A 25295-nucleotide genomic window follows, 5' to 3' on the forward strand; every position below is an offset into this window, starting at 1 on the left:
CTTTTCAGAACATCAGTCGGAAAGAAATCTCTCAAGATTGAGTCTTTTTGAGTAAAGAAAAGATAAAATGGCGTCAATGTTGCTTAGTCGACAGCTGACCTGTTGCCTGCAGCAAAACTCCAGACTGCTTGTATTTGGTAGGTGGTTTTTTGTATTTTCTTGGTTTGTGTTTGGTAAGAGTTCACTTTACGCTAGTGAACAACGTGCCATTTTGAACACTGCTGGGGTTTGTCCGCTGGTGTTGAATCTTTCAAAACTTGAAGAGTGTGATGTTCTGCATCTTAGGAAACGATGCAGTTGTAGTCTAGAAGTGGCCCGCAAAGGTACTGTGGGCTGGTGGGGTTTTTTTTATTCTGCAAACAAGAACTCGGTTAATAATTTGTGCTCTAAACATACTAACTGAAACAAAGGTCTTCACCCCTTGGAACTTTTATTTTCTGATGCTATGTGGTGCAGAGATGAAACAACCACCCATCAAAATCAGCCATTTTTTGTCTTTGTGCTATGTAGCATGACCCTGCCCATCTTCCCTTGGGAAGAGGTTTTGTGTGACTGACATGAAGAGGTGACCCTCACTGGGGATGTGTGCTTCTGCCTGGAGTTAGCTCTAGTGTGAAATAAAAACCTATCACATGGCATCAAACTAATTTCTCCTAAGTGTGTAATGGCAAGTTCTTGCTTGGCCCCAGCTTATAATTTAGCATGTGTATGTGTATATTGAACCTGCAATCTCTGTGAAATAGATATAAAAACTAAATTTCTGTTGGTTTTGTTGGACAAAGCAGTGTAGAATCTAAGATGTGGCATCCATTTTGTGTGCTGTTATACTGAATGCAGTATAGCTGAATGACTTTTTCTGTGACTGAGTAAATACTAATGTTTCTTCTCCCCTCCAGCCCTTCTTCTGCAGTGCCATTGTGCTCCTTCTGCCACTGCTAGGCAAACACAAAACCCTTCCATTTTCTCAGAAACTTAAACATGATTGATTTCCATTTAAATAACACAGTTTAGGGAGCAACTGACCTTTGGCTAAAGAACACAAAGTCTCGTAACTATTGGAAAAGTATTAGGTCAGTGTTACAGTACAGTACAGCGGGAGTGACGCACTGATTATCTGCACTGTGCAAGAGCAGTGATCATTTGGTCGATAGTGGGCAATGGAAAGCGCTTGCAGCAACCAGGCCTTCGTTAGTTGTCAGTCCTTTGAGCTAATCTGTCACCTCAATATCGCTTAATGCCCCCTGCCCCGCGTGTGTGTGTCTTGCACTCTTCTGTGCTGCTTCCCAACCACAAAGACATTGCAGTTGTGCAAGATACTTGAGGTCACTGGAGGGCAGATGTACTAACTCACTCGTCCTTTCTCACCATTGCACTGGTGGGTGTAGATCTTCAATCAAAAAGCAAAGCAACTGTGGGCTCCATTCATCCATCCTTGCTTTCAGAAGTGGGAAAGCATGCTAAAATATTGAAGCAAAGACTAGAGGACCTTGGCTGCAGGCTGTATAACAGTCCTGTGGACTTTGGGACTGAATGCTCTGTGTGTGTGTGTCCAGAAATTAGAAAAGATGGAGCAAGAGGAGAACCCCTCACCTGAAGGGACTGTATCCTGACAGTTTTTTAGCCTGCAACCTTCTTGGTTGAAAGGCAGAAGGCTCTGATGTGTGTAGCAACAATCCAAGCTTCAGGCCATTCTTCTGGTGAGCCCCAGCTAAGGTTGCAGTGCTGCTGGTCTCTGCTGGCTTTTAGGGAGATGCTGAGGACACCATCCAGGGGCTCTTTGCCCCAGAGTGCTCTCCTCTAAGGCATTTTTGAGTACTCAAGTTCAGAGCTTTGCAGACTGAAAAAGAGACTTGTACATTACTCCCACAAAAATCCTGTGGTGCCATTTGGTCTGCTAATTTTTTTATTTTATTTTTTTTTTCTGAAATGACAGGGTTTGCAAAGGGGGGATGGAGGTGGAGAGGGAGAGAGAATAGATTGCCTCTTGGTAGAAGTCTCAATGTCTGTGGGCTGTCATGTTTCAGTTGTGTGTGTGCATTAAGGGCAGTAATCCTACTCAGCTTGAATCTGTGATAAATTTATTTACAGAAGGAGATTGATTGTTTTCATCCTTGATTATTTCTGATTTTTCAAGCAAATGTGGGAGTTAGCGCTGTGCTGGCCTTGAGCATGAAATAAACTGGTTACTGACAAAAAAAGGGGCATGTGGAAAGGAAGGGTGTTGGCAGGTTTGCATTCTCTGCAGCAGAGAATTACATCCACGTTCACCGTTGTAAAACACATGGAACAAAGGTAACTAAGCTTTATATTAATCAAAATATTTCTAGGAACCTTTTCTCTAGTTGTACATGGGGGATAGTGTTTAATTCTAATTAAGATGTATTTCAAGCCCTCATCTTTTAAGGAACATGGGACAAGAGGTAAGCGTCTAGTGGAAGAATCTTTTTCTATTTAACTATTGCTTGTAGTGTTTTCATTACTAACACAGTTAGCCAGCCTGTGGCAAGCTAACTAGAAAGGAAAAATGAAAATCATTGAAGTTGATCAAAATGCAGAAGCTAAGCAAAACATATGAAAGTAATATGCATCTGAAATCTTTCCCAAAAATGTGAAGCCTGTAAGTATTTGGAGTCCTTACTCCTTCCTTAAAATTAAGATTTAATCAGATATAGTTTTATTTTCCTTATGTATTTGATCTACTTGATAATTTGGCCTTGAAGATAAAGTTCAGTAGAATTTGATGGGTGACAGAAGAAGGACAATAGACTCAGTAACTAGCCTACTCTTTTTTTACAAGGCATCCTGCGTAGTGCTGTCAGTATAGTAACAGCCAGGGTGGTTGGGGAGAGGCAGCTGATGTTGGAGAAATGACGACGTACCTCGGTGTTACGTCTCACCTGAGTTGAGTTCTGTTGGTACTGTCAGCCCATTGTGTTGCAAGGTGATCACAGATGATGGTCTGAACGTAAATACTTACTCTGCTTTGCGCCAGCTCTGGTTTTATCAGCTGTGCCACTGTAGTAGGAAAGCTGTTCCCTTTCCGTGCTTTGGAGACAGATGAAGATTCAGTTGGTTGTTAGCTGGTAGGGTACTACCATAATTATGAGGACAGGCTGGGACTTCAGAGATCTAGGTTCAGTTTCATACTGATTACCCTAAGGGGCTGAATTAGTCTTGGAATCTTGAACTGGAAAGCATGCCAAAAGGTCAGTCTTCTGCCTTAAGGTAGCATCAATTTGCATTAGTGCACACCCATGCCTTTCTAGAATGATGACCTGTTCTTCAAGGCCCCCAACAGTGTGGCTTCTGCAGCCTCCCCAGGCAATCTGCTCTACTGCTGAACTGACCTTACCTTTAAAACTTTTTTTGAATATTTAACCTAAGTTTCAAAACAGGAAGAAAATCAAGTCCTTATAATTTGTCCTGCCCTCAAAGGTCTTGGGAGCTGGACTGTTTATTTTTTATTTGCAGTAACCTGTTATGTATTTGAAACATATTACCTACCCCAAGACCTCATACTTTTTTCTCAACTGATCTAAATACTGCTTCAGTCTCTCCTCCTAGGTCCAATTTTTCTCCTCCAGCTTCTCTGCACTTTTATTGCAGTGCCCTCAATGGGCTAACTCGGGTTGAGGCTGTACCTCACCTATGTGTCAGTCTGTTCCTATCTCTACAGAGGATAGTAATGTTTTATCTCACAGGTATGCTCAGTAAAGTCTGAGAGATGTTCATGTTAATTACTGGCTTGTCCCTATCACAGTTACTAGAAAGAGGTTGGAAAGCCATGAGAAAGATTTGCTCCTACTTTTGTCTCCAGTATAAATCCTTTCTAAGACTTTTTTTATTCAGTTTGTACATTAGGAGCTTCCCTAGGAAAACAGAAAGAAATCAGGATATTTTTGAGTGATGTGTGGGACAAGCAAGGATCAGTTCCCTTCTCTGGATTGTAGAGAACATGGACATGAGGTCAGCTTCAGCTGATGCCCCGGGAACTGGCCACTGATGACTCTGCAGCGTAACCTCTCTCAAAGGCCTACGGAGCCTTTATTCTTCTCTCTGGTCAAATGTTCCCACTAAACGCTGAGATACGTAAAAATGTTCATATAAAAACCTGTTGTTGGAAGGAGCTGATTTGGGATTGTGCTGTGATGGGGAGGGGGAGCTCTTCTTACCCTTTCTTACAGGGACTTCCACTTCTGTACAGCCTGTTTGGTATCGGAGTTTTTCTTAGTGTTTGGAGAATCCTGTTCCAATAAAATCTCCAGTGTGTATGTGGGAGTACTGAAACACATACAATCTCATGTAGAAGAGCTAATCTTACAGCGTAAGCACTCTGTAAATAGCAATCTCAGTTTTCGCAGTATTATTCAATAGCGATGTTCGTTTTCCAAACATCTCTAGCTAGCCTGGCCTTTTGCCATTCCATTTCAAGATCTGTTAGTAACAGATTCTACTTGCAACACCTAAAAGAGGACTTGGGGGAAGCCACAGTCCTCCTACTTTTGGCTGTCAGGGCCTCCACGCTTTAAAAATTCTGTCTGGAAGGTGGTTTGATAGACACCGTGGAGTGGAAGTTAAAGGCATGCAAGGGAGATTGCCTTTCTACACTTGCACAGGGCAGCAGTGCCATGGCACGTGTAATGTGCCTCCCTGGGGACTGGAAAGCTTTCACTTTACAATCTTTCACAGCAAAAATCTTGCATTTGAGAGATCTGGTGTGCCAGCATTTATTTTTACCTATCTTCTTTCCATTTTTTTTCCTTGGAGTAGTTCCTTCTCTTAGTTACACTGATGTAATTTCAGCACCTCCACTGGAGTTTCTCCCAGGTAACAGCCAATTGTACGCTCAGGAGCTGTGTTTGAGAGTGTTATTTGTGGTCAAACATACCAGAGTTTTAAGCACTTTCTTTGTAGCCCTGTGCTGAACCAAGCTCTTCTTAGCAGAGATCACTACTTAGCACAGAGACCTGCTAACAGCAGTGCTCTTTGTGACTACCAACATCACAAAATGTTAGAAGGGTGTTCTTATATTAATTATGTTGCTATAGCAATGTGGTACTTTGTTAAAAATTGCTGAGTGAGGCACCCGGTGAGTGATGAGGGCAGCATAGAAAAGAGTAGTTGGAAAATGAGCTTTTCTGTCTGCTGGCAAATTATGACATCCTGATAGGTAAAAAGGAAGGATGTGATGATTTGCTGATGTTACTCAAGCGTTTAGAAAGACGATGTGTGTTGCATAAAGGTTTGAGAAGTCTGCAAGAAGCAAGAAAAGTAGAATTTAACTTACTGTACCCACCCTCGTTAAAGGGGATGGGTAGGAAATTCTCTGCAGATCATTCAGCCAATGCGCTCTCTGATAATTAGTTTTGTTATTAGCACATATGTTTGGTTTTTGACTTTTGCCATGATGAGGAGAGGCAGCTTTGTTCACCAGGGAAAAGAGGGTGCTGTTCTCGGTCATATTGGCTAAATGTAACTTAAGAGCTTTCCTGATGCTCGAGATGGACATTCTGCTGTAGCCCATTACCTCTACGCACGTTTAAGATGAGAGCTGAGGTCATGTAATTTGGTCCTGTTCTTAAGTTAAGAGAATATAACATAAGAAACACTTTTTCTATTGCAGTTTGATCATAGACCTCAACAGAAAGTCAGCAGATTGTCTTGGTCCGTTGCCTCAAGAGCATAACTTGAGTTAAACGTCTAGGTACTGATTTACCTGTAAGTTCTAGTGCAGTAAAAATTTAAGAATATTAACCTAAAATGACATTGTTTTAAATATCTGTGAGGATGTTTAGGCCAATAATATATTTTTGTTGAACTTCCATCTTTTCATTTGAAGGAATTTTAAAATAAAAAAGCCACACAGCCATCAGGATGTCTGCATGAAGGAGTTGGAGCAGTATGGGTACATCAGTATCAACAGTGACAGGTTATTGTGTGCATATGCTGTCAGTCCATCAGTGATGGAGTCATAATAAACATACACACTGTGGAGATTTGTTGGAGTTTTAGCTCCCCCATTTGGGGACATTTGGGTCTCACTTGACCTTTGTGCCATTTTCTGCATTCCAGATCTTTTATTACAAAAGTAGTGCTGTTAGTTCACTGAAGGACCAGCCACCAGGGATTCTTAATTCTTGAAAATACCTTGCTTGGACATAATAAGAATCTCAGTTTTTATCTGTCCCATCTCTACTGTCTTTTGGAGAGGCAAAGTGCAGTGTTCAAAACCAAAACCTGACATGCAAAGGTCTAAACTCATAAGTATTAAACTGGAGTAACCTGAGTTACAGGGTGACTTCAGGGTTTCTATTGCACGGTAAGTTGATACTAAAAAGTCAAATAGCAATAATTTGGACTAAATTGTAAAGTACATTGAGTAACTTCAAGACCGAAATGCCGGCTGAGCTGAGCAGACTTCTGTTTACTAGGGGATGAAACACTACAGTGAGTGATCTGATTTACCTGCATTTACTTGCATCATTAGAAGAATTGGATACGGATATTTGGGGTGGAGGGAAGCAAGAGAGACATGGCCTCTGGGCTGAAAGTCTCCTCGAGGCAAAGCAGTGTCCAAGTGCTTGGAAAAACTTTTGCAGCAGAGTGAGCTGCCTCCCAGAGCTGAGCTCTGGGTGCAGGGCCTCGGGTGCCTGGAAGGCAGAGGCAGCACCCGTGCCTTCATGAACCCAGGAGACAAAGTGTTGCAGCATATCCAGAGCAAGGGATGCCAAAAAGCTGGTGAGTCTTCATGCAAGGGGTGGCCAGACCATCTTTGACCCCAGCTCTGACATCGGTGCCTCTTGAGAGCAGTCTGAGGTCCAGGTTCTGCCTGTACACTAAGGGCAGCCTGTGAGTCCGTACTGAAATGGGCTGTCTGAAGGGGAGCGGTGCTGTGGCAATACCTCTCTGTTCGTTAAACTCCGCAGCGTTAAGCTGAACAGGAGTCTAGCTGGTAAAAACTGTTGTGCTTCCTTTTGTTTCATTTTCATGAGCATTTGGACAGGTCCCTGAGCACTGAGGTAGCATTAAGCTTCAAAATTCTTCAGCTGTGTGGCAATAAGACAGTTTGTTTTCTTGCTGTTAAGCTGCTCTTAGATGAGGAGAGCTCTTTATTTGTGTGTGCCTGTGACTTGCACAACCTGTGTGGGCCAATACAAGTCACACAGAGACTGAGCTCTTCAAAGGATCTGGCCATTTAGACTATGATTAACATTGCTGATCCGTCCCAATTTACTTGAATAAGAGTAAGGGAAGAAGTAAAAGAGTTAAAAGAGGGAAAGCAGGGGAACCATGTTTTTGTGTTCTTAAAATTTGGGTTGCTTTGTTTATTTTTAACCAACCCTGTGAACAAGTATGCATATCAGATGAGTAGTGGGCTATTTGGAATAAATCTGTTGAACTTGCTAGAAATTGTGTGAGTTTGTGCCAGTCATTTATGTTATCCTCTCAAAGGGAGAAGAGCTTCATTAAAAAATAAAAAGTTTGAGGATTAAGTTCACTTTGGTTTTAGCTTTTGCTATCAAAGGCTTTGTTAGTATGTTGAGGTTTTGGTTTTTTGAGGGTTTTGTTCTAGCCTGTGTTCTTCATCCTCTACCCATGGGGAAGAAAAAAAAAGACACTTTGAGCTGGTAACACAGAGCATTTTTATTTTATTTATAGCAAGCTGTTCCTTCAAATTCAAACCATAGCATTTGTCTGAGCTAGGAGGTGGAACGACTCTTTGGCAAGTGTAAGGATCAATAAATCAATATAGCTGCCATTTTATTGGCGTAATAAAACGAGATACTCTGTGGGCTCCTGAAAACAAGTAAAAATAAAATAAAATAAAATTTGTATCAGTGAATCGGCCTAGAAATCACTTGCTTGTAGAGCCTGATGACGTGTAGCATGCTTTAGGAGATAACAGGCAAATGAAGGGAAACCTGTCGCTTGTGTTGCTCATTTTTAGATGGCAGACTTATTGAAGATGATTGTGGTTTGGATAAGCTGCTCCTGCAGCTGTTTAAAAAAACCCCAATGTCTCACAAATTGATGAACATTACCAATTTGATAAAAATGATCTTTAAATCAGCTCTTCGGGAAGACCTGTAGTGCTAGTTTCACCTGACCAACCTTTACTGTATTTGAAAGCCTGTCTGGTGATAGACACTAGCTCTGCCGGCGTGAATTGGTGCAGCACTGCACAGCAAAGTACTCTGTTTGGTTTTAATTGCTCGTATGTGCCCTCAGCAAATATCTAGTTCAACAAACTGATGCAAAAGAGGCTGTGCCATAAACAGTAGCGAAAAGATGAAGATCTACGAAGCAGGCTGACTGGTTTGGGTCTTTTTTTGTACGCGTTGTGGCTGATAGAAGCAACCTCCTCTTGGCTTGTGGCATTGAACAAGTCAGGACAACAATAAAATATTCTCCAAATGAATTCTTTGTTGTACAGCTCTGTAAATACGTGAGGTTTTGTAGGGCAGACTGTGTGCCCTTTCCAATAGCCACAACAAAACTTTCTTAGAGAAAGAGTTAAATTTGTGTTTAATTTAGAATCTTCATCTGTTAAAATATTACACAGATTGTCCTTTAGGGAAGCATAAGAGGGAAAATGTCATCCGCACCTCATGGGTGATGACCAGGAAATCTTTGACTGTCGGTCTCAGTTTCAGAGCCTGGCACTCAGGCATCTTCCATCATGTTTTAGGAGTGGTTTGGTTGTTAGCAGAAGGTGAAATCTTTAATCACTGTCTAAACAAATGCATTATTTTTAATGAGAACGGAGTTAAAAATACCAAGGAAGGCAGCGTGCCTGCATCAGGTGCTGCTCCGGATGGGAGGACCCTGGGAGATGGTCGGGGGGGATGCAGCAGCACGGGGTCTTTGGCAGCAGAGCACCAGGCAGGGCTGGGGAGGAAGAGGAGGAAAAGCAGAATGCATGCAGGTTATAGTCCACCTGTCTTAAATTCACAGCTTGGTCATATGATTCCAAGTATGCTGCTGGGCTTCCGTATCTTTCCTGTTACTGCTGACTACCAAAATGGCCTGCATCTATTCCGTGCCTTTCTTGGTGCTTTCCCCTTTATTGTATTAAGTAATCCAGACCCTGGCGGGGAGGGAGAGAAGAGAACACAGAAGAAGGAGAAATGTTTGATGCTGGTTTGCTGTGATCTCCATCGGGGAAGGAGCAGGGTGCACAAAAGGGTCTCTCTTCCCCTTTTAGACTTCATAGTGTGTCTACTAAATCTGCAGCTTTATTGGCTATGAATTGTGTAGCTTTTGATCTTTTATATGCAATAGTTTTGGGTTGGTTTTTTTTGGTTTTTTTTCTTCCAGTGGAGCAGTTGTCATGCAGTCTCCAATTTACATGAATGCTAAATGGAATGACACAAAAATGAAGTGGTGTTGCTGTAATGAAACCTATTAATAGCTTTGCAGAGAGGCACTGACGCATCTCAGATATAAGGACTGGAATTAAAGCTGTGGAGAATAATCATCTTTGCAGAATAAGTTCTTCCAAAATGAGCAGTGAAATTAAGTGCTCAGTTAGAGAGTGTTGTGATTTTTCAGATGAAGCTTCTCAAAATCAGGCTTGCTTGAGACATCTCAATTTGGGCTGACACAAACCGAGGCAAACGTCTCGAATCTCAGTTGGAAGTTTTGGCCAAATGGTTATATTTGGAACACTGCCAAGCAGTATCACAGCATACCTTCTATTTTTCTTGCTAAATATTTGTTTTATTTGACAGCTGTTGTTTCCAAACAAAAAAATGTTTTTTAGTGCCTTTCTGAAACCAAACTCTGGTGGCGAGGGGTGGCTCTGGATGGATGTGCAGAGGGGCTGGTGCTGGCTGGGATTCCCAGTGGAAGTGCTTTTGGGTGCAAGATGCACAGAAAGTGCATCTCCCTTTCACGGTGCTGGAGAAGGGTAACTTCAAACTGCTGCTGCACTTCTCCGTGTCCCCCCGGGCAAGAGCTGGTCTTGCCTGCCTGCCAGTGGTGAGCGAGGCGCTCGGAACTGCAGCTTGACTTCCCGCTGACGAGGAGGATCTTCGTTTTGGGCTATCCAAATAGGACCAACCTAAAAATGCCTATCACAGACTAAATAAGTTATGCCCTCATCTTTGGGTGGTGACCTGGTCCAAATGTGTTATCCCTAAGTTAAGTGTATTAAGATTAATTTGTTGTTGATACCGTGCTGGGTAGAGGCTTGCAGGTGCTCCATGACAAAAACGTTAATTATTGAGAATGTTAGTTTAGCTCAACACTTAACCACAGTGTACAGAGCAAGTTCATAGTCTCTTGCTGGTCACCTTGGTAGAGCTCTTGAGGCTGTACTTACTTTGTTGCAAATGTACAATTCCCATATTATCCTGTAATCCCCTAATGGAATATATACATACGTGGAATATATGCTCACCAGAACTGTCTCTCTCCTATAAAGTATGCCTAAGCCCTGTATTTTGAAATGGTTTCTTCAGAAATGGAATCAGAGCCTGTTAATGAAGCACAGGAGATTTTTGCCTTTTGGTTTCATTAAGATGTCAACTTTATTATTCCCCAATTACACACAAGGATAAAGAACAGAGGCAGGATCAGATGAAAAAATGTCACTATTTTTGACCCAGATTTCAGAGCTGCACTGCAAGATGCTGGATTCATGTGGGATTTTGAATTCATTTTAAACACAGTCTTTCTGAGACAAATCTTTCCCAAAGGGTGTTCTGTGAGCTATTGCAGAACATCAGAGGTTTTTTTTTCACCTGTGGACTCCATCAGGCTTTTCGGTTATTGTTGATAGTGAATGAAACCATTTCTGCATAGGAGTGGGGAATTTACAGCAAAGGCTTGCTCAAGGTGTAATGAACAGACTCAACAACAGAGATGGAAACAGATGTGCTCTTAATCCTTCTGTCCTTTACAGTTGGATTTGCCTCTCTTTCTCTAGGGTTGCCTTGTCGTTTCATTTGATTTTATTTTTTTGAAAGCCACCTCACCTGGTATTAGTTTTATTTTAACACTTGTCAAAGATGAGATATTTAGTTCACTTCAGACAGTGCAATGTAATTGGTCTCATCTGTCAAATGTTCTCAGTCAGGTGAGGGATGGATATTTATTCTAAGAGGAGAGCACAGAAAATATGGTCTGTACTCAGGTTTCCATTATTTCTTACAGGACACAGATGTATCAGTCAAGCTGCAGCTAAAATTGATGTGGATTTTGATTATGATGGACCTCTAATGAAGACAGAAGTTCCTGGACCACGATCTAGAGTAAGTTCCCAAAGTATAGGAGCTTGTGGTTTGGATTTTTTTGTTTAGCTGTGTAACTTGCTAGAAAACAAATTTCATTCCACACCTGAAATCTAATATGAATAAACATCATTTCACAACAGTCTGTGCCCACTTTTATCAAGATGCTGAGAATAAATAGCTCATGAACAAAATACCCCTCTCTGAGAGATCTGAATCTCAACTGCCAACTTCCCTCATGAAGCCATTGAAAGCAAAAGAGCATCAGTTTGATGAAACATCTCATCAGGCTTGGTTACTTGTGTGATGTGAAATAATGCTTTGGTTTTGAAATGAAGCAAGAGTGTCCATTCGCTGGACGTTGTTTTAGTTTGACAGAGTCAGTATTTGGGGGTGGTGGGGGTGGTGTTTGTTGGGTCTTTTATTTTATTTTTTTCTTTCTTTTTTAAAAAAGAAAAAAAAAAAGATGTCTTTCCAGAACCAATGTGCTGGTATCCCTTCTGTCTGTCTCTGGCTTCCCTTATTTTCAGATTTCTCTTTTCGCAGTTCAGTTGATCAATATAAAAGAGGCAGCTTTCCCTTTTTGGAAATTTATAATTAAACTGTATTTGCAGCCCATATAGCTCTGCATGACACAGTTAATAGTTTTCACTGTAACATTTGCAAGCTGTGAAAGTTCATATGGCAAATAGAGTTTCCTGCTAAGCACATAGGACTGCAAGTTTTGCATATGATTTATGTGATCATAAAAAAGAAACATACATTCTTCTTCAGTATTTGGTAACTACATACCTGAGACTCTTTGATGTTTGTTTTTCTACAGGAATTAATGAAGCAGCTGAATGGCATTCAGGTAATTTGTCAAGTTTTCTGAGTTCGGGGGGTGCCAATACTGTGATTTCAGAACTTGCTTTAAAATCCTGTTTTGTAAGTTTAATTCCATACCAAAAAATAGTTGAAATACGGACTCTGGGTTTTCATGCTGACTATATTATATATGGGTATGTAGGTGCACGTGGATAAAATGGGTTTTAGTATAATTTGAATACTGCAGAATTATTCTGTTAGGAACAGTGATTTTCTTTCAAACACTCTATGTCCCTTCTGAGGTGTTACAAAGTGGCCAGTGAAAACATAGGTAAAGTTGAGCTTGAGCTTAAAAGTATGTCAACCTCAGTGCATATTGCCTTCCCAAGATGAGCAATTCCTCAGTCTGTGCTTCATTTCTGTAGAAAAAGTGCGTGCTTGCCCTTTTAACAGCCCCTCTTAATAGCAATAGCTCTACAGTTTGTCTCCATGCAATGAACATAATGTCTTTTTATCATACTTTTTATCAGATTTTGCTGTATAACCATTAGTTGCACTTTCATACACATTGCTGCTTTTTAAAGTGTTTATTGTATGTTTTTTCCTTTAAGAATGCAGAAGCTGTACACTTTTTTTGCAATTATGAAGAGAGCCGAGGGAACTACCTAGTAGATGTAGATGGCAATCGCATGCTGGATCTCTACTCCCAGATTTCGTCCATCCCAATAGGTAGGAGACAGTTGTACCAAAGCTTTTTGTTTTGTCCTCAAGCTGTCGTTTTCTTACCTCAGCCACTACCAAAGAAATTCGTTAATTAACTAAATAAAACCCCAAAGCTGATGTAATGTATGCCTTGTTGCAATCAGGGTGCAACTCACTGCTGTGTATTAAGTAGTGGTGTGTTTGAATAGCTGAAGAAACTACAAATTCGACACTTAAAGCTCTCTTGAAGTACATAGTGGTACCTGGATGAAGGTCTAGTGTTAATCTTAATTTGAATACGCAGGTTCCACAATTTGTCTTTACTGGGATTTGTGTATTTTGTGAATCTGTAACATGATGTTACTGTTTTAAACCTTAACAAACATAATTTAAACATTTTAACATTAAATTCCATGCTTTGGTTAACGTTTCTATCTCAAAAGAACTGAAAAAAGGCGTTGGCCATGTGGACTGCAGACCAAACACTGAACTGTGGTGCTGAGTGAAAGTGAAGTTGGCAGGTTGGTTGGGCTGAGGAACCAAACCATGGCTTTGGGAAAGTCACTTGATTTTGATTTTTTTGTGAAACATTTCATGGGGGCAGAGATGTAGGCCCCAACTGCAAGGCATATAGATTTCAGTAGGTGTTCAGTTTGTTTGCTCCTTGTCCATGGTTCCTCTTGGTTGCTTAAAAATACATTTTCACAGAAGCAAAAAAGAGGAGAAGTGCTGGGGTAATTTAAAAGGTAGATGTTGTGCTATGTATAGAAACCATGATGACTCAAGATCATCCCTGCAGGCCTCCTTTATTGGGAAACTGAATTTAGTGGTGTTAAGGTTGTTACCAAACTTTTGGCGTATAAGCCTTTTGACTTGAATGGGTTTTCAGTTTTCCCAATCTTTGTTGCAGATAGTTAATATTTTTGCTCTTGTATAGCACCTCAATAAATGTGTAATGGTTCCAGAACTCTTCAGTGTTTGTAGCTTATTTTCATCAACACAAGTTCTAGATATTTTTATCCTTTAGAGGCTGCACTGAAATAACTTTGGCATTGCTAACGTGGAAATAGGGGTGTGACAAAGGACCACAATGCTTATCTAACTTAAATGGGATTGGCTTTTAGGTTTCTAGGAAAAGAATTGCATTTAGTGTTCAAGACCTCACGTTCTTCACACAAGAACTGCTGATTTGGAGAAACGATTAATAGTTCATGGTCATGTAGTTGAAGGAAAGTCGGTGCATACTCCGAAGGAATGGAATTTTAAGGTTGTACAGACAGTGCACTGAAGCTTTCTGACCTTCTAGTGCTTGAGGGTGCAAGCATACCTCTTTTAATACAGTTTTTGTGTATAAAATATTGAAGGGAGAAATATTTTCTTGAGGGGCAGAAATGGGCAGTGGCTTCTGCGGTTTATTTTTTCTGGTTGATTGAAACTAGTGATATAGATGTAAGACTCCAGTACCCATAACTGATCCTCAGCTAAGCAATCCAGTTCCTCCTTCATGTGTGGCAATGTCTTCTTGAAGATAAGCTGCATCTTTTTGTCCTAGAGGACGTGTCCCTCAGTCGCAAAGGAACTACAGTACAGTGCTTCATACACCTTCTCAGATAATTGGTCTATGATGTGGAGCAACAAATAGAAAATGGAAATTTAATACTTAGAGGCTGACCTAAATCTAACTGAACGCACAGCATTAATATATTTTTTTAAGTTGTACTGAATAACAGGACTGACTCTCTGAAGCTGCAGAGGTTGCTAATAATGTCCCTCTTGGTGACAGAGTTAGCTTCTAGACTGGGACAACAAAACAAGATCATAAGGTGCTTGCTAGTCATCTGTGCTTATCTGGCTGTGAGTAAATCCAATAAAACCTTTCATGAATCTGTCAGGACTCCCCAAGATTTAATAATGATCTGCTACACTAGAACATATTTATCAGCAGAGGTTGAGAGGCAATAAGTGCCTGTGTGGAGAGATAAGAATTAAAGTATAAAAAAACCTCCAAGCAAAGATGTTCTGAGCTGTTTATTACTGAAAAATAAAAGTTAAACCAGTTTTTTACCACATGGTTTTTGGAAAGTTGTAGCACAACATACTCCTTTAAACCTGTATCGTATCTAATAGAGTTAGAAACCCCACAGAGGCAAATGCAGGAGGGGATTCTATTGACATGTTTACTGGCAAACATCCTGGAATAGCAAATGAAACAATCTGTTTTTCAGTGCTGGGAAGGTCTGTTTTTCTTTGGGGAAATGCGGAGAGGTGTAGTTTGATATTATTGGCAGCAGCCCCGCTGTTCAGTTCAAATGGATTCTTTGGGCTTTCTCCATCTCATTATTTAGCAACCTCCATTTTTTTTTCCTTGTGCAAACAGGCACATTCATGAGCCTGGAGGACATGTACTTTCCCGTCATATTGATCTAGACACACGGCAAGAGTGATGAAGCAGGTGCCCTTCTCTTAAGAGCCAGCTCTTTTAGGAATGTATTTGGGACTAGATTCATAAAGCTGCAAACCCTTGTGTTGTGGCAATGAAACAAGTCAGTCTGCTTGCCATTTCAGGCTAGAGCTTTTTGACTTTGTCTACCATCATTATATAACAGTTATTTAACCATTTAGTTCTTCCTGGTGTTAGTTTCTATGACTATGAACCCACATTGCCAGTTCAACATCTTCCTCCATGCTGACCTGCTCTTTCAGAAAGGGTCAGGCTTCAAGGATTCTCCTCTTCTACTGGGGCCTGTTTGAGGATGCGCCAGCAGGTCAGGGAGTGTTGGGAGGAACATGGGGCCACGCAGCCTGAAGTGAATGGGAGAAACATCGTGGGTGGGTGGGAAAGGGTAAGTTATGGGTAATAGAAGCCTTGAATTTATGTTACATAAGAGAAGATGCAAAGGTCTCTGCATGCTCTGTATCCCTCATGCTGGAGGGAAGGGATGCTGTCACGGATGAAAGTGATTTAGTAGCAATTTAAGATTTATTTATGGTGTGAAGTAGATCCAAACAGTTGAATTTTAGCTGCACTTAATGATTGATCAATCTGGTGATTTGGCAGGATATGTTGAGATTAAAATAGTGACTTAATTGCAGATTTGAGAATGACAAGATTCATGCTAACCTACTACAAGGTATTCTAAACTGAAGTGTGTATATATGTATAAACACAAAACATACACAGGCAGTGTGGTTGGGATATCCAGTGAAGCATTTAGACACGCACACTCGTGAAGACAAATGTGCAAGTTCAAACACACAGACAGGGAGAGAGATGGATGGAAGAGGATAGTCTCCAGGGCTAGTGGAAGGTGTCCCTGCCCGTGGCAGGGGGGTGGAACTGGATGGTCTTTAAGGTCCCTTCCAACCCAAACCATTCCATGATTCTTCATGCATTTTAACACCACCACCAACACATTTTAACACCACCACCACCAACAACATGTTTTTACACGCAATACCAGAGTTAATAGTTAAGCTTCCTAAGCAATGAGAGCTGTTTATAACAAACTTTAAGGTTTAGTTCAAAGATTTCTAAAACATTAGGTACACTCTCAAAGATGCTGTCAGCAGTAGCCACAGCTACAGCTCTCAGTGACACAACTTTCAACTGTGTCATTCCCTCTAGCCTAACAAGAATTCTTGCCATGACAGCAGATGCAATGCAGGTTTAGTTGTCTGTGTCCCAAAGAACCACTTGTATTATCTCCATAATAATTTTAGCAGATTCTTTGCAGCATGACATGCAGTTAAAACAATCTGGATATTTCCTTGTTTTGAACTAAAATATTCAAAACAGAATTTATAATTGATTTCTTAACACAGTAGCCTAATGCTCCATTACTCAGACAGAATAATCAAGGCTATTGTCATTCAACTAGACTGCAGAGCTCAGAACCATGATAAGCTTTTGTAATAAAATCAGAGTGGTCTGACTTCTTGAGCAGCAGGGAAGATGAGGTTTCCAACTGCTTCTACAAGGGAATATAAAAGCTGATGTTAATCTCTGGCTTTGGCATTTCATACATTAGAAATAAGGCTTGAAATGAAATTTCCTGGGCTCCTTTGATGAAGTTTGTTTGGTTTGGTTTGGATTTTTTTACATCAGATACATTGGTTTACCTGTAAGCAAGTAAGCTATCCCGTAGAATGACGATGGGTATAAATTAAGCACCTTTATTGTGTTAAACCCAAAGCATCCTTGGTATCTTGATGTTTCTCAGTAAAAAGGACAAATTGTTGCATTTTTTTCCAAATAGATGTTTGTCAAAGTAAGGAAAGCAGGAAGGAAAAAAAAAGCCGGTCATGAGAGAAAGAGAAAAGTGCAGAAATTCCTTTAATATGAGACATGAATTTATCAAACAGATTTATTTTTTTTATGGCATGTACAGCTGAGGTATGTAAATCTACGACTGAGACAGAAAGATTTCCAGACGTGTCTTGGAATAACCTTGTGCTAGGTTAGAGATTTGGGTGCTTTTTAGTCCATGACTTTTTAAGCGTATGTCTGTCTGTCAACAGTCCCTTCTGGTAGGATTGTTAATGATCATGCGTGAATATCTGCAGTATGCAGGGGTGGAATATGCATCTTCATGTGCACAAATAATGTGTATGTGAAAGCCTAGATAATGTGGAGGCCAGTACATGCACATCTCAAACCCGAGTTTGGCAGCATCTTGCACAGAGAGAGCGTTCAGACAGCGTTGCAGGGGATAGCGCTGATGAACACCATCCAACTGCGACAGATGTCAAGGAGCGCTGTCAAGCCATTGGCAAAATTCTGCTGGAATCCCAGGGCTTTATCCCCGCTGGGTCTGCCATAACATGTGCTCATTGCACGCATCAGCAATGAAAAACCATCTCGGAGAGCAGCACTGCTGTGCTGGTAAGGTCACCATCCGGCTGTATCTGCTGAGGGACAAAAAGCCCTTGCTGGTGTTTTTTGTTAGTACGTTATAATGCACTGAAATTACAATTGCTAAATGAGCTTTCTTTGGGAAATGGATAAATACGTGGATTTTTGCTTGTCTGTTTATATGGTCAGCGGCCAAAGACTGGGGAACTTCATGGAAGAAAAGCATAAAGAGGGGAATATGTTTCTAAGTTGATTTTACAGTGAGGAAAAATCCAATAGGTTAAAAAGCACAGAGGGATGGGGAGGAAAGCTCTGCTACTCTGTTACTGTGCTAGGAATAACCAGTCTGATATTCAAGGAGGGTAAAAATTGCTGTGAGACTGGAAGTGTAACTGGAAGTGTAGCTGCTGTAAATGGTCAGAGCTTCCCTCTGTGTTCAGGATGTCAGCAGCCGTTTCTGAAAGGTGTGCTGGGCAGTCAGTGCTCAGCAAGTCGAGCAGATCAGGGTTATGGTGAGCAAGAACGTGAAGCAGCCTGCTTCAGGCAGGAAAAACTGGAGATGCTTCTGTACCACAGCTAAATGGTGACTAGAGAAACAACAGCTCGTGGGCTGCATTGGCAGAACGTGGTTTCTGTTCTTAACTGAGGAAGAAGAGAGGTTCACATGCGGTGCTCTAGAGAAACCAAATACACGTGGGAAACCCAGAAAGGAGAGCGAGCAAGCATTTAATAATGTCAATCCTGCAGTCCCTGGTAGAAACTACGATGCTTTAATCAGGCCCTACCAGGCAAAAGTTCCATGCCATGTTCATTAATTTTTGTGTTCGGTTTTTAACTTTCTACTTCACTACTAAGTACTACTAAAATGTTTTGCTGTTCACTACGGAAGTGAACTTCAAAATATACTACTAAAATGTGTTTTGCCGTTGCCTGACACAAAATTTCTACCAAAGTTCCAGATAATGTTTTGTAAAAGAGAAGTTCTTCCTACTTTGAAATAAGTTCTGTTCTTACTAGTTAAAACATACACAAGTTACACAGAAACAGTCAAGCATGAAGTTATTTTCTGGTAGTTTATTGAAACCAGACAGAAGTAACTGTTCTCCTTCTTTGTTCTTTTTAATTAGGTTACAGCCATCCTTCTCTGATAAAGCTTCTACAGCAGCCACAAAACCTGGTAAGTGAATTAAAACATTAAATACTTGAAGTCCTCCCCCTCCTTGTGGCAGTCTGTCTTATTTTTTCTTGAACTGATAATGGATGCTTAATGACTCAATTTAAAGTATGATAGGATCTGCTTTCTTTATTTCTCACTACATGAAAAGAGCTTGGTAGTATTTAAGACAACACCAAAACCTCTGTGAAGCTTTACAAGAAGTAAACGTTCAGGTGATGCAAACACTTGATAATGTTTGCATCCTGTTTTAAATCATAGTTCAAGCACAGTGTTTCCAATTAACCATTGTAGCACTGTTCTTGAGTGAAGATTTTTTAGCCTGAAAGCAAGCACAGTCCTTGAGAGAGAATATAATCTTTTGAATATGAAAATGGTGCTCTAAATCTGGAATGCTGTGGGTGCGTTTGTTTGGGAGTTTTGGCAGGGGGTAGGTAGTGGCTGGTTCCCATCTCTTAAGTATAAAGTTGACTAAACCACTGACAATGACCTTGAAAAATTAAAACCATTACACTAGAGCAACAGGATTATTTCAAAACAGAGTGAGTTAAGTATCTTCCTCTTTTCCCTAGCAGTATACTGATAGTGACTGGAAACAAACTGGACCAAATGATGGAAATTGTTGAAATGAAGTTGCATTCTATTTCAAAGCTTCATTTTTTCACTGCTTGGGCAGTTGGTTTGGTTTCCGTAATGATTTTGTGCAATTTCTAAAACTGTTACCTTTTCTTTTGGCACGATAGTTTATGCGTATAGTACATGAACAAACTGTGCTCGCTGGCTTTTGACTGCGCCTCAGTAGATCCCCTGTTGGTTGTACTGTCTTCAGTGACCCGAGCCACTGCTTCTGCAAACTAGTAATGGGTGTTCATGCTGCCTGTAAGGGCATCGCTCAGGTGTGGGCCAGTTCCCTCTCACACCTGCGTTTCCCTTCCAAAGGAGCCTGCTGGCTCGCTCCAGCAGTGTAAATCCTGAGCCAGCATGTCAAAGAAGTTTTGAGTTCCCTGAGCTGATGTGTGTTATGGAGTCCTCATTTCTTCAGGAGGAGAAATTCTGCCTTCCCCAGGGCTAAAATACTTAACCCACCAGGGCTAGAAATGCTGGAGTTATCAAAGGCAGATCCAGATATTACAGAAGCACTGATATTTCTAAATACTTACATTAACTCATAAAAATTATTTCTGAGGAGGTAACAATACCTTCATTATAATGCAGCAGTAAGCAAAGTCAGATTTAAAAAACAAACAAACACTCCCCCAAACCCCCAAAACCAACAAAAAAACAAAACCAAAAAACCTTTTTTTTTTTTTTTTTGGTGGCATTTGCTAATTTGTCTCCTGGAAAAGGGAAGTTAACAGGCTGGCAGCTAGAAGCCTGCAGTAAAAGGACCTGCCTCCAGAGTCGAAAATGAATGGTGCAACCAGCCCCCATCTGTCCCAGATAGGAGCATCGCAGATGTTTCTGGTACCCTGTTCTGATTTCTGAAACCTGCCCTAATTCGGTGGAGAGGGTGGCACTAACCCTTAGTCTGCACCTGACTCTGCACTTGGGATTTCTGTCAGGCTTTGGCCTGGGCACGGTGTAGGTAGGATGTCAGCTTTGCTTTGCCAAGGGCAGAGAGCTGTGGAGAGCCAGAACTTGTGCAAACCTCGCAGCGGGCAGGAGTGTGTGCTGGGGTACGACTGCAGATAAAGTGCCAGCTTTATTGTGAAAGTACTTTTTTTGAGTAATACACACTGAAGTAAGGCCCTTGTTTAATGTTAACGATGAGATCAGTGTTTTCTTTTTGGGATTCTTTTGTTTGGTTTGTTTGTAATGCTCCATGTACCCTCTTTATAGCCAGCTATAAAGAACAGAATATGCATCTGTTCATTTGAGACCATAGCAGCTTGATGTCAATGTTCTGTTTTTCTCAGTACTGAGTATCTCATTAACAACAAAAGAAAAATACACTTCTCTGCTTAATGGCAAATGTCAATTGACTGTGACAGTGCATAATCAAATTCACAACAAATTTATGGGCTTGTATCTTTAACTTCATCTGAAAATTCTAAACTGATATAAGTAAGATTTCTCATATATACTAAACAAAACTGTGTTAATCTGTCAGTAGCATCCTTACTTAGTTTTTTTTTTTTAAGCTTGTTTCTGTTGAAGCAAACATTGTTTTGGAAATAACACACTTGTACAAGTTACAACATCTTACACTCTGTTATATCTTGTGTGATATTTGGTTTTCCCTAAGAATTCTGATTGTTTTTACAGGTACAGTGTGACCACTCACACCTCTTGCTGTGGTGCACACATCTGAATCAATGAGTACTTGTATTGAGGAAAAAGATGGGAGGATGCTGATAAACGTGAAAGCTTGAGTTGCACTAAAAATACAAATGTTTTGGGGGAGGCAGTCTGTCCCCTCTGGAAACCCATAAAGACTTAAGTCATCGAAGCTCAGCCTTTGATTTCAGTGATGTCTTGTTACAACAACAATAAAAACAACAAACAAACAAACAAAAAAGGCAAATAATGCTGCCTCGCAGTTGTCAAATTTATTGAGCTTGTCATTTTCTGAGCAAATTTAATTTAAGATTAGAAGCAGCACACTGTGAATCCAATAAGATTACCTACAAAGACTAAAAGCAATGATGAATCAATTTTAATCCAACACTTAATTTAAATTAATTGCATAAACATGACAAATTCATGTCCATTAGTGGACTGGGGAGACTGAGAGGGTTTTTTCCAGAGCTGCTCTTCAGAAACACCTGGGTGGGCAGCAGACTCCACTTTCCCACCAGCTGCTGTTCAGTGACACCAAAATCACCTTCCTTAAAGGTGTGAATCCTGGTGTGGCCAGTTCGTAGGACCGATGGGACAGCTGAAGTTGGAAGGGAGCTCAGGAGGTCTCTTGCCCAAGCCTCCTGCTCGCAGAGGGTGGGCTGTGAGATCAGACCGGGTTGCTCAGGGCTTTCTCTGGGGTATTGAAAACCTCCAGGGAGGGAGGCTGCACAACCTCTTTGGGCAACCTGTTCCACTGCTTTGCTGTTCCCTTGGGGAAAAAGCTTTTCCTCATACCCCAATCAGTACCTCTTGCATTTTGCTTTATGCCCATTGCTTCTCATCTTCCCGTTGAAGAGCCTGGAGCATGGCTCCATCTTCTCAGCAACCTCCACACAGGTATGGGAAGGCTGCATTCCTGCTGTCACTTCTGGGATTACCAAGGCTCTTGCAGCAGCACAGGCTCAGCTCTGCTGACAGCCAGGGAAGGGGAGTGGTTGGAGAAAGGAATCTGGAAAGAAGACATGAGTTCAGCCGGGTAGCTTCCCAGAAGGCTGTGGAATTCAAGTCAGGAGGTCGCATTGCATCCATGAAGACTGTTTCAGCATGAGTGGCTCCTGCTTCATGTCAGACCTCTGTCAGGAGATGGAAAGGAGAAAACTGGGAAGCTAGGAATCTGCTGTTGTAATGCACACCGAGGAATGTACCTGTAATTCAGGAGACACTAGTAAGGGTGACAGCACAAACTGAGGGCCCTAAGGCAGGAAATATTTACCTGCAAATCAGCAAGCTTCATGAAAACAGTTCATGGTTGTCAAGGAATTTCACCAGCATCTCTGGATATATCACTCAGGGTTCTTGAGCTCGATTAAATGCATGTTGCTGAGTAGGGAGGTAGTAACATGCAGGTTCTAGCTTCTCACCAGTTTCCTTACTGCACTGCCCATTACTGTACGTGCCAGGGGAGTCTAGAAGGGAGTCAGCATGCCTGTGTGCACAAGGGTTTTGTCAGAAATCGATTTTATTGTAGCATTCTGTTGCCGATCCTTGCGTGTCTGTTAGCTTTCTCAGATGTAGCCCTTATCCTTTAAGTTTACTTTTGCTTTGTTCCCCCGAACCCCATTGTAATAGTATCTGGAGGATGTTTACAACCACAGCGTTCTGAAATAGTCTGTCTTGAAGCTCAGTAAGGAAGAAAGTGCTGCTATCTTAATTGAATTTAGATTTAGCTACTCAAACCGAAGGTAAGTAATTAAGATTTTAAAGTGTATTTCCTGTGTATAAGGAAAATTGAGATTGAGCAACTAAAATGGCAATGCACTTTTTCTAAGGTGTTCTGCAAGAATAAAGTATTAAGGATTAGACAGAAAAACATATTCTAAGACATGAATATTATTCCCTGGTTTTAAAGCACCTTGTGCCATGATTACAAAATTTCTGGCTGGTATTTGTAATTAGAATAAAATGTAACTGCCTTGATATCAAAATGATATTTTTCATGTGATGGTAAAACCTAACAATTTTTTCTTCCTTTGTCTTTGTAGAGCACTTTTATCAACAGACCTGCCCTAGGGATTTTACCTCCAGAGAACTTTGCAGAAAGACTGAAGGAATCTCTGTTATCAGTAAGTTTAAGACAGGAGTGACAAGTTACCATGTTCTGTGTTTAGGGACATGGGCACATCAAAGGATGTTAGGGATTTTAATAGGGAGCATTACAGATTAGGTGTTTGTCCTCCTGCTTCCCCGCTTCAAGTAATGAGATTGAACCTTTTTCCCCAACTTGACAGCTGAATGTGCGAGGGTGACATGCCCGCTCTGCACAGATACTGCCTCTTTCATTCTGGATTCAGGAACTGATGAGAAAACCCATTTTCACTGACTTCTGTTCACTGTGCTTTCATAAGAGATACTGGAGTGAGTGGCTTCTGTTTGTTTTGATGTAAATTTGAAGATCCTTGGGGCTGAAACTGAGTTGAGCCCTCTCATCTGCAATTGAAATTGGCTTTCTTCATCCTAGGCATGGCCAGTCTCCCTTATACTGAAGCTGATGATGTTGAGGACTGATCAATATTATTATCACTTTGCACTATACTTCTGCATAATATTTTGGAGTAATTTTCTGTTTTCATTGACAGGTGGCTCCTAAGGGCCTGTCGCAAGTGATCACCATGTCTTGCGGATCCTGCTCTAATGAAAATGCCTTTAAAGCAATATTTATGTGGTACAGAGTGAGTAAAATACTAAGATTTTTTTATGGGGTTTTTTTTTTTAAGGTTTAGATGTAGAAATGAGTATTTGCTCATCATCAGAAGTGTTACTGTAAAACAAAATAAGGATTGGAGGAAGTCTTGTACGATGTTATTTATATTCAACCTAGTATAAAATCTTTATTAAAAAGTCTTCATCTAAGCTTTCATTTTACATTGACACAACACTAGAAATTATAAAGAAAAGGAAGTAAAGACAATTGAGATTGCAGTCAATATGTAAGAGCCACAGTCAGGCTCTAATTTGGAATACCAGCATTACTAATTTGTGGTTCAGCCATAAATGCATTGGTTACAACTACAGGAAAATGATCTGTTGGGTTGTGTTTGGTTTTTGTTTTCCCAGAACAAGGAGAGGGGCCATAATAACGTCACAAAAGAGGAACTGGAATCTTGCATGATTAACCAGGTAACATTTGTTCTTTACCACACCTACAGATGTACCATTGGCTTGGGTTTATAGGGAAAGATTGGGAGGAAAAATTGGCTTTACTGTCCTTGCAGTGGAATCTTGGTTTTGTAAATTTAGGAAATGGTGAAATACAAACTGCTCCCAGCATACATCAAAACCTGCTGCTTGTGTTCTTTTGCATCCTTCCCAGATTGTGAATCTTGGGAAGATCTCCCTTTTTTTCTTGACAAATCGTTTGCTAGAGAGGGGTCCACGTGATGGATGGGTCCATGGAGATCATTAATACATGGAAAAGTTTACAAATAACAACAGACCTTCTAAATTATTTTTTTTTCAGAAGTTGTGATTTTATGGCTTAGAATTGATCAAGGGGTTGGTTAAAATTTGTCCAACTAAATGTTAACAACAGGCAGGATGAGGAAATTGAGATGCAGCTGATAAACCTCTGAAGTCCTATTCACCTTCAGTTGAGGTGGTTTTCCTCTCGCCAGACACAAATCTTAACATGCAACAATAGCAGAGAACAGAGTATTTTATCTCTTCTTTGAGATAAACATGTTAGAAATTAATAACCCGCTGGTCCCAGCCTGATCTTTAGTACTTCTGTAGTGATGAACATTCAATTCATTCACATGGGATTAGGGAACTCATTTGGCTTTAAAAATGAGGAGGGTTCTTACAGGGTTGTTTTGTTTTGTTTGTCTTCAGAATTATTTTTTACGTTCTGTAGTGATGCTTACAGCACGGTCAGACAGGTGGCTGTGACAGTACAAATAAGAGGATGGCACATCGTGAGCTGAAGGAGCAGGAAATTTTTATGATGACTAAAGACTTGTAAAACTAATGATCATTTTTTTGGTCCAAGTTCAGCAATTAACAGTAGGATTCCTCTTTGAGCTAATTGTCTGAGTTCTCTTTACAGTTGGGGGAGGGGAGAGATTTGAGAGGGCAACTCCATCCACCTTTTTGGGGGGAATCCTCCAGAATTCAGTCACAAATACTGGAGCCTTGACCCTGTAGCTGAGTGTGGGGTACAAGACTAAAGGTGTAAATGGAGTAAGTGGTG

General features: G+C 40.8%; 1 protein-coding gene across 3 annotated transcripts in view; it reads left to right on the forward strand.

Moving 5' to 3' along the window:
* The window catches only part of ABAT (4-aminobutyrate aminotransferase), a 51787-nt gene that overhangs the window by 16393 nt on the left and 10099 nt on the right, over window positions 1-25295 (forward strand). For all 3 annotated transcript variants that reach the window (XM_026859048.1, XM_026859047.1, XM_026859046.1), the window contains exons 2-9: window positions 9-137; window positions 11158-11255; window positions 12058-12087; window positions 12653-12770; window positions 18723-18772; window positions 23092-23172; window positions 23686-23778; window positions 24164-24226. In XM_026859048.1, coding sequence (XP_026714849.1) covers window positions 68-137; window positions 11158-11255; window positions 12058-12087; window positions 12653-12770; window positions 18723-18772; window positions 23092-23172; window positions 23686-23778; window positions 24164-24226 — 603 coding nt within the window. In that variant the 5' untranslated portion in view covers window positions 9-67. The remainder of the gene's footprint in view (window positions 1-8; window positions 138-11157; window positions 11256-12057; window positions 12088-12652; window positions 12771-18722; window positions 18773-23091; window positions 23173-23685; window positions 23779-24163; window positions 24227-25295) is intronic.

Source organism: Athene cunicularia, assembly GCF_003259725.1.
Source record: "Athene cunicularia isolate RWA chromosome 14 unlocalized genomic scaffold, athCun1 chr14_part1, whole genome shotgun sequence".
NCBI classification, from domain to species: Eukaryota; Metazoa; Chordata; class Aves; order Strigiformes; family Strigidae; genus Athene; species Athene cunicularia.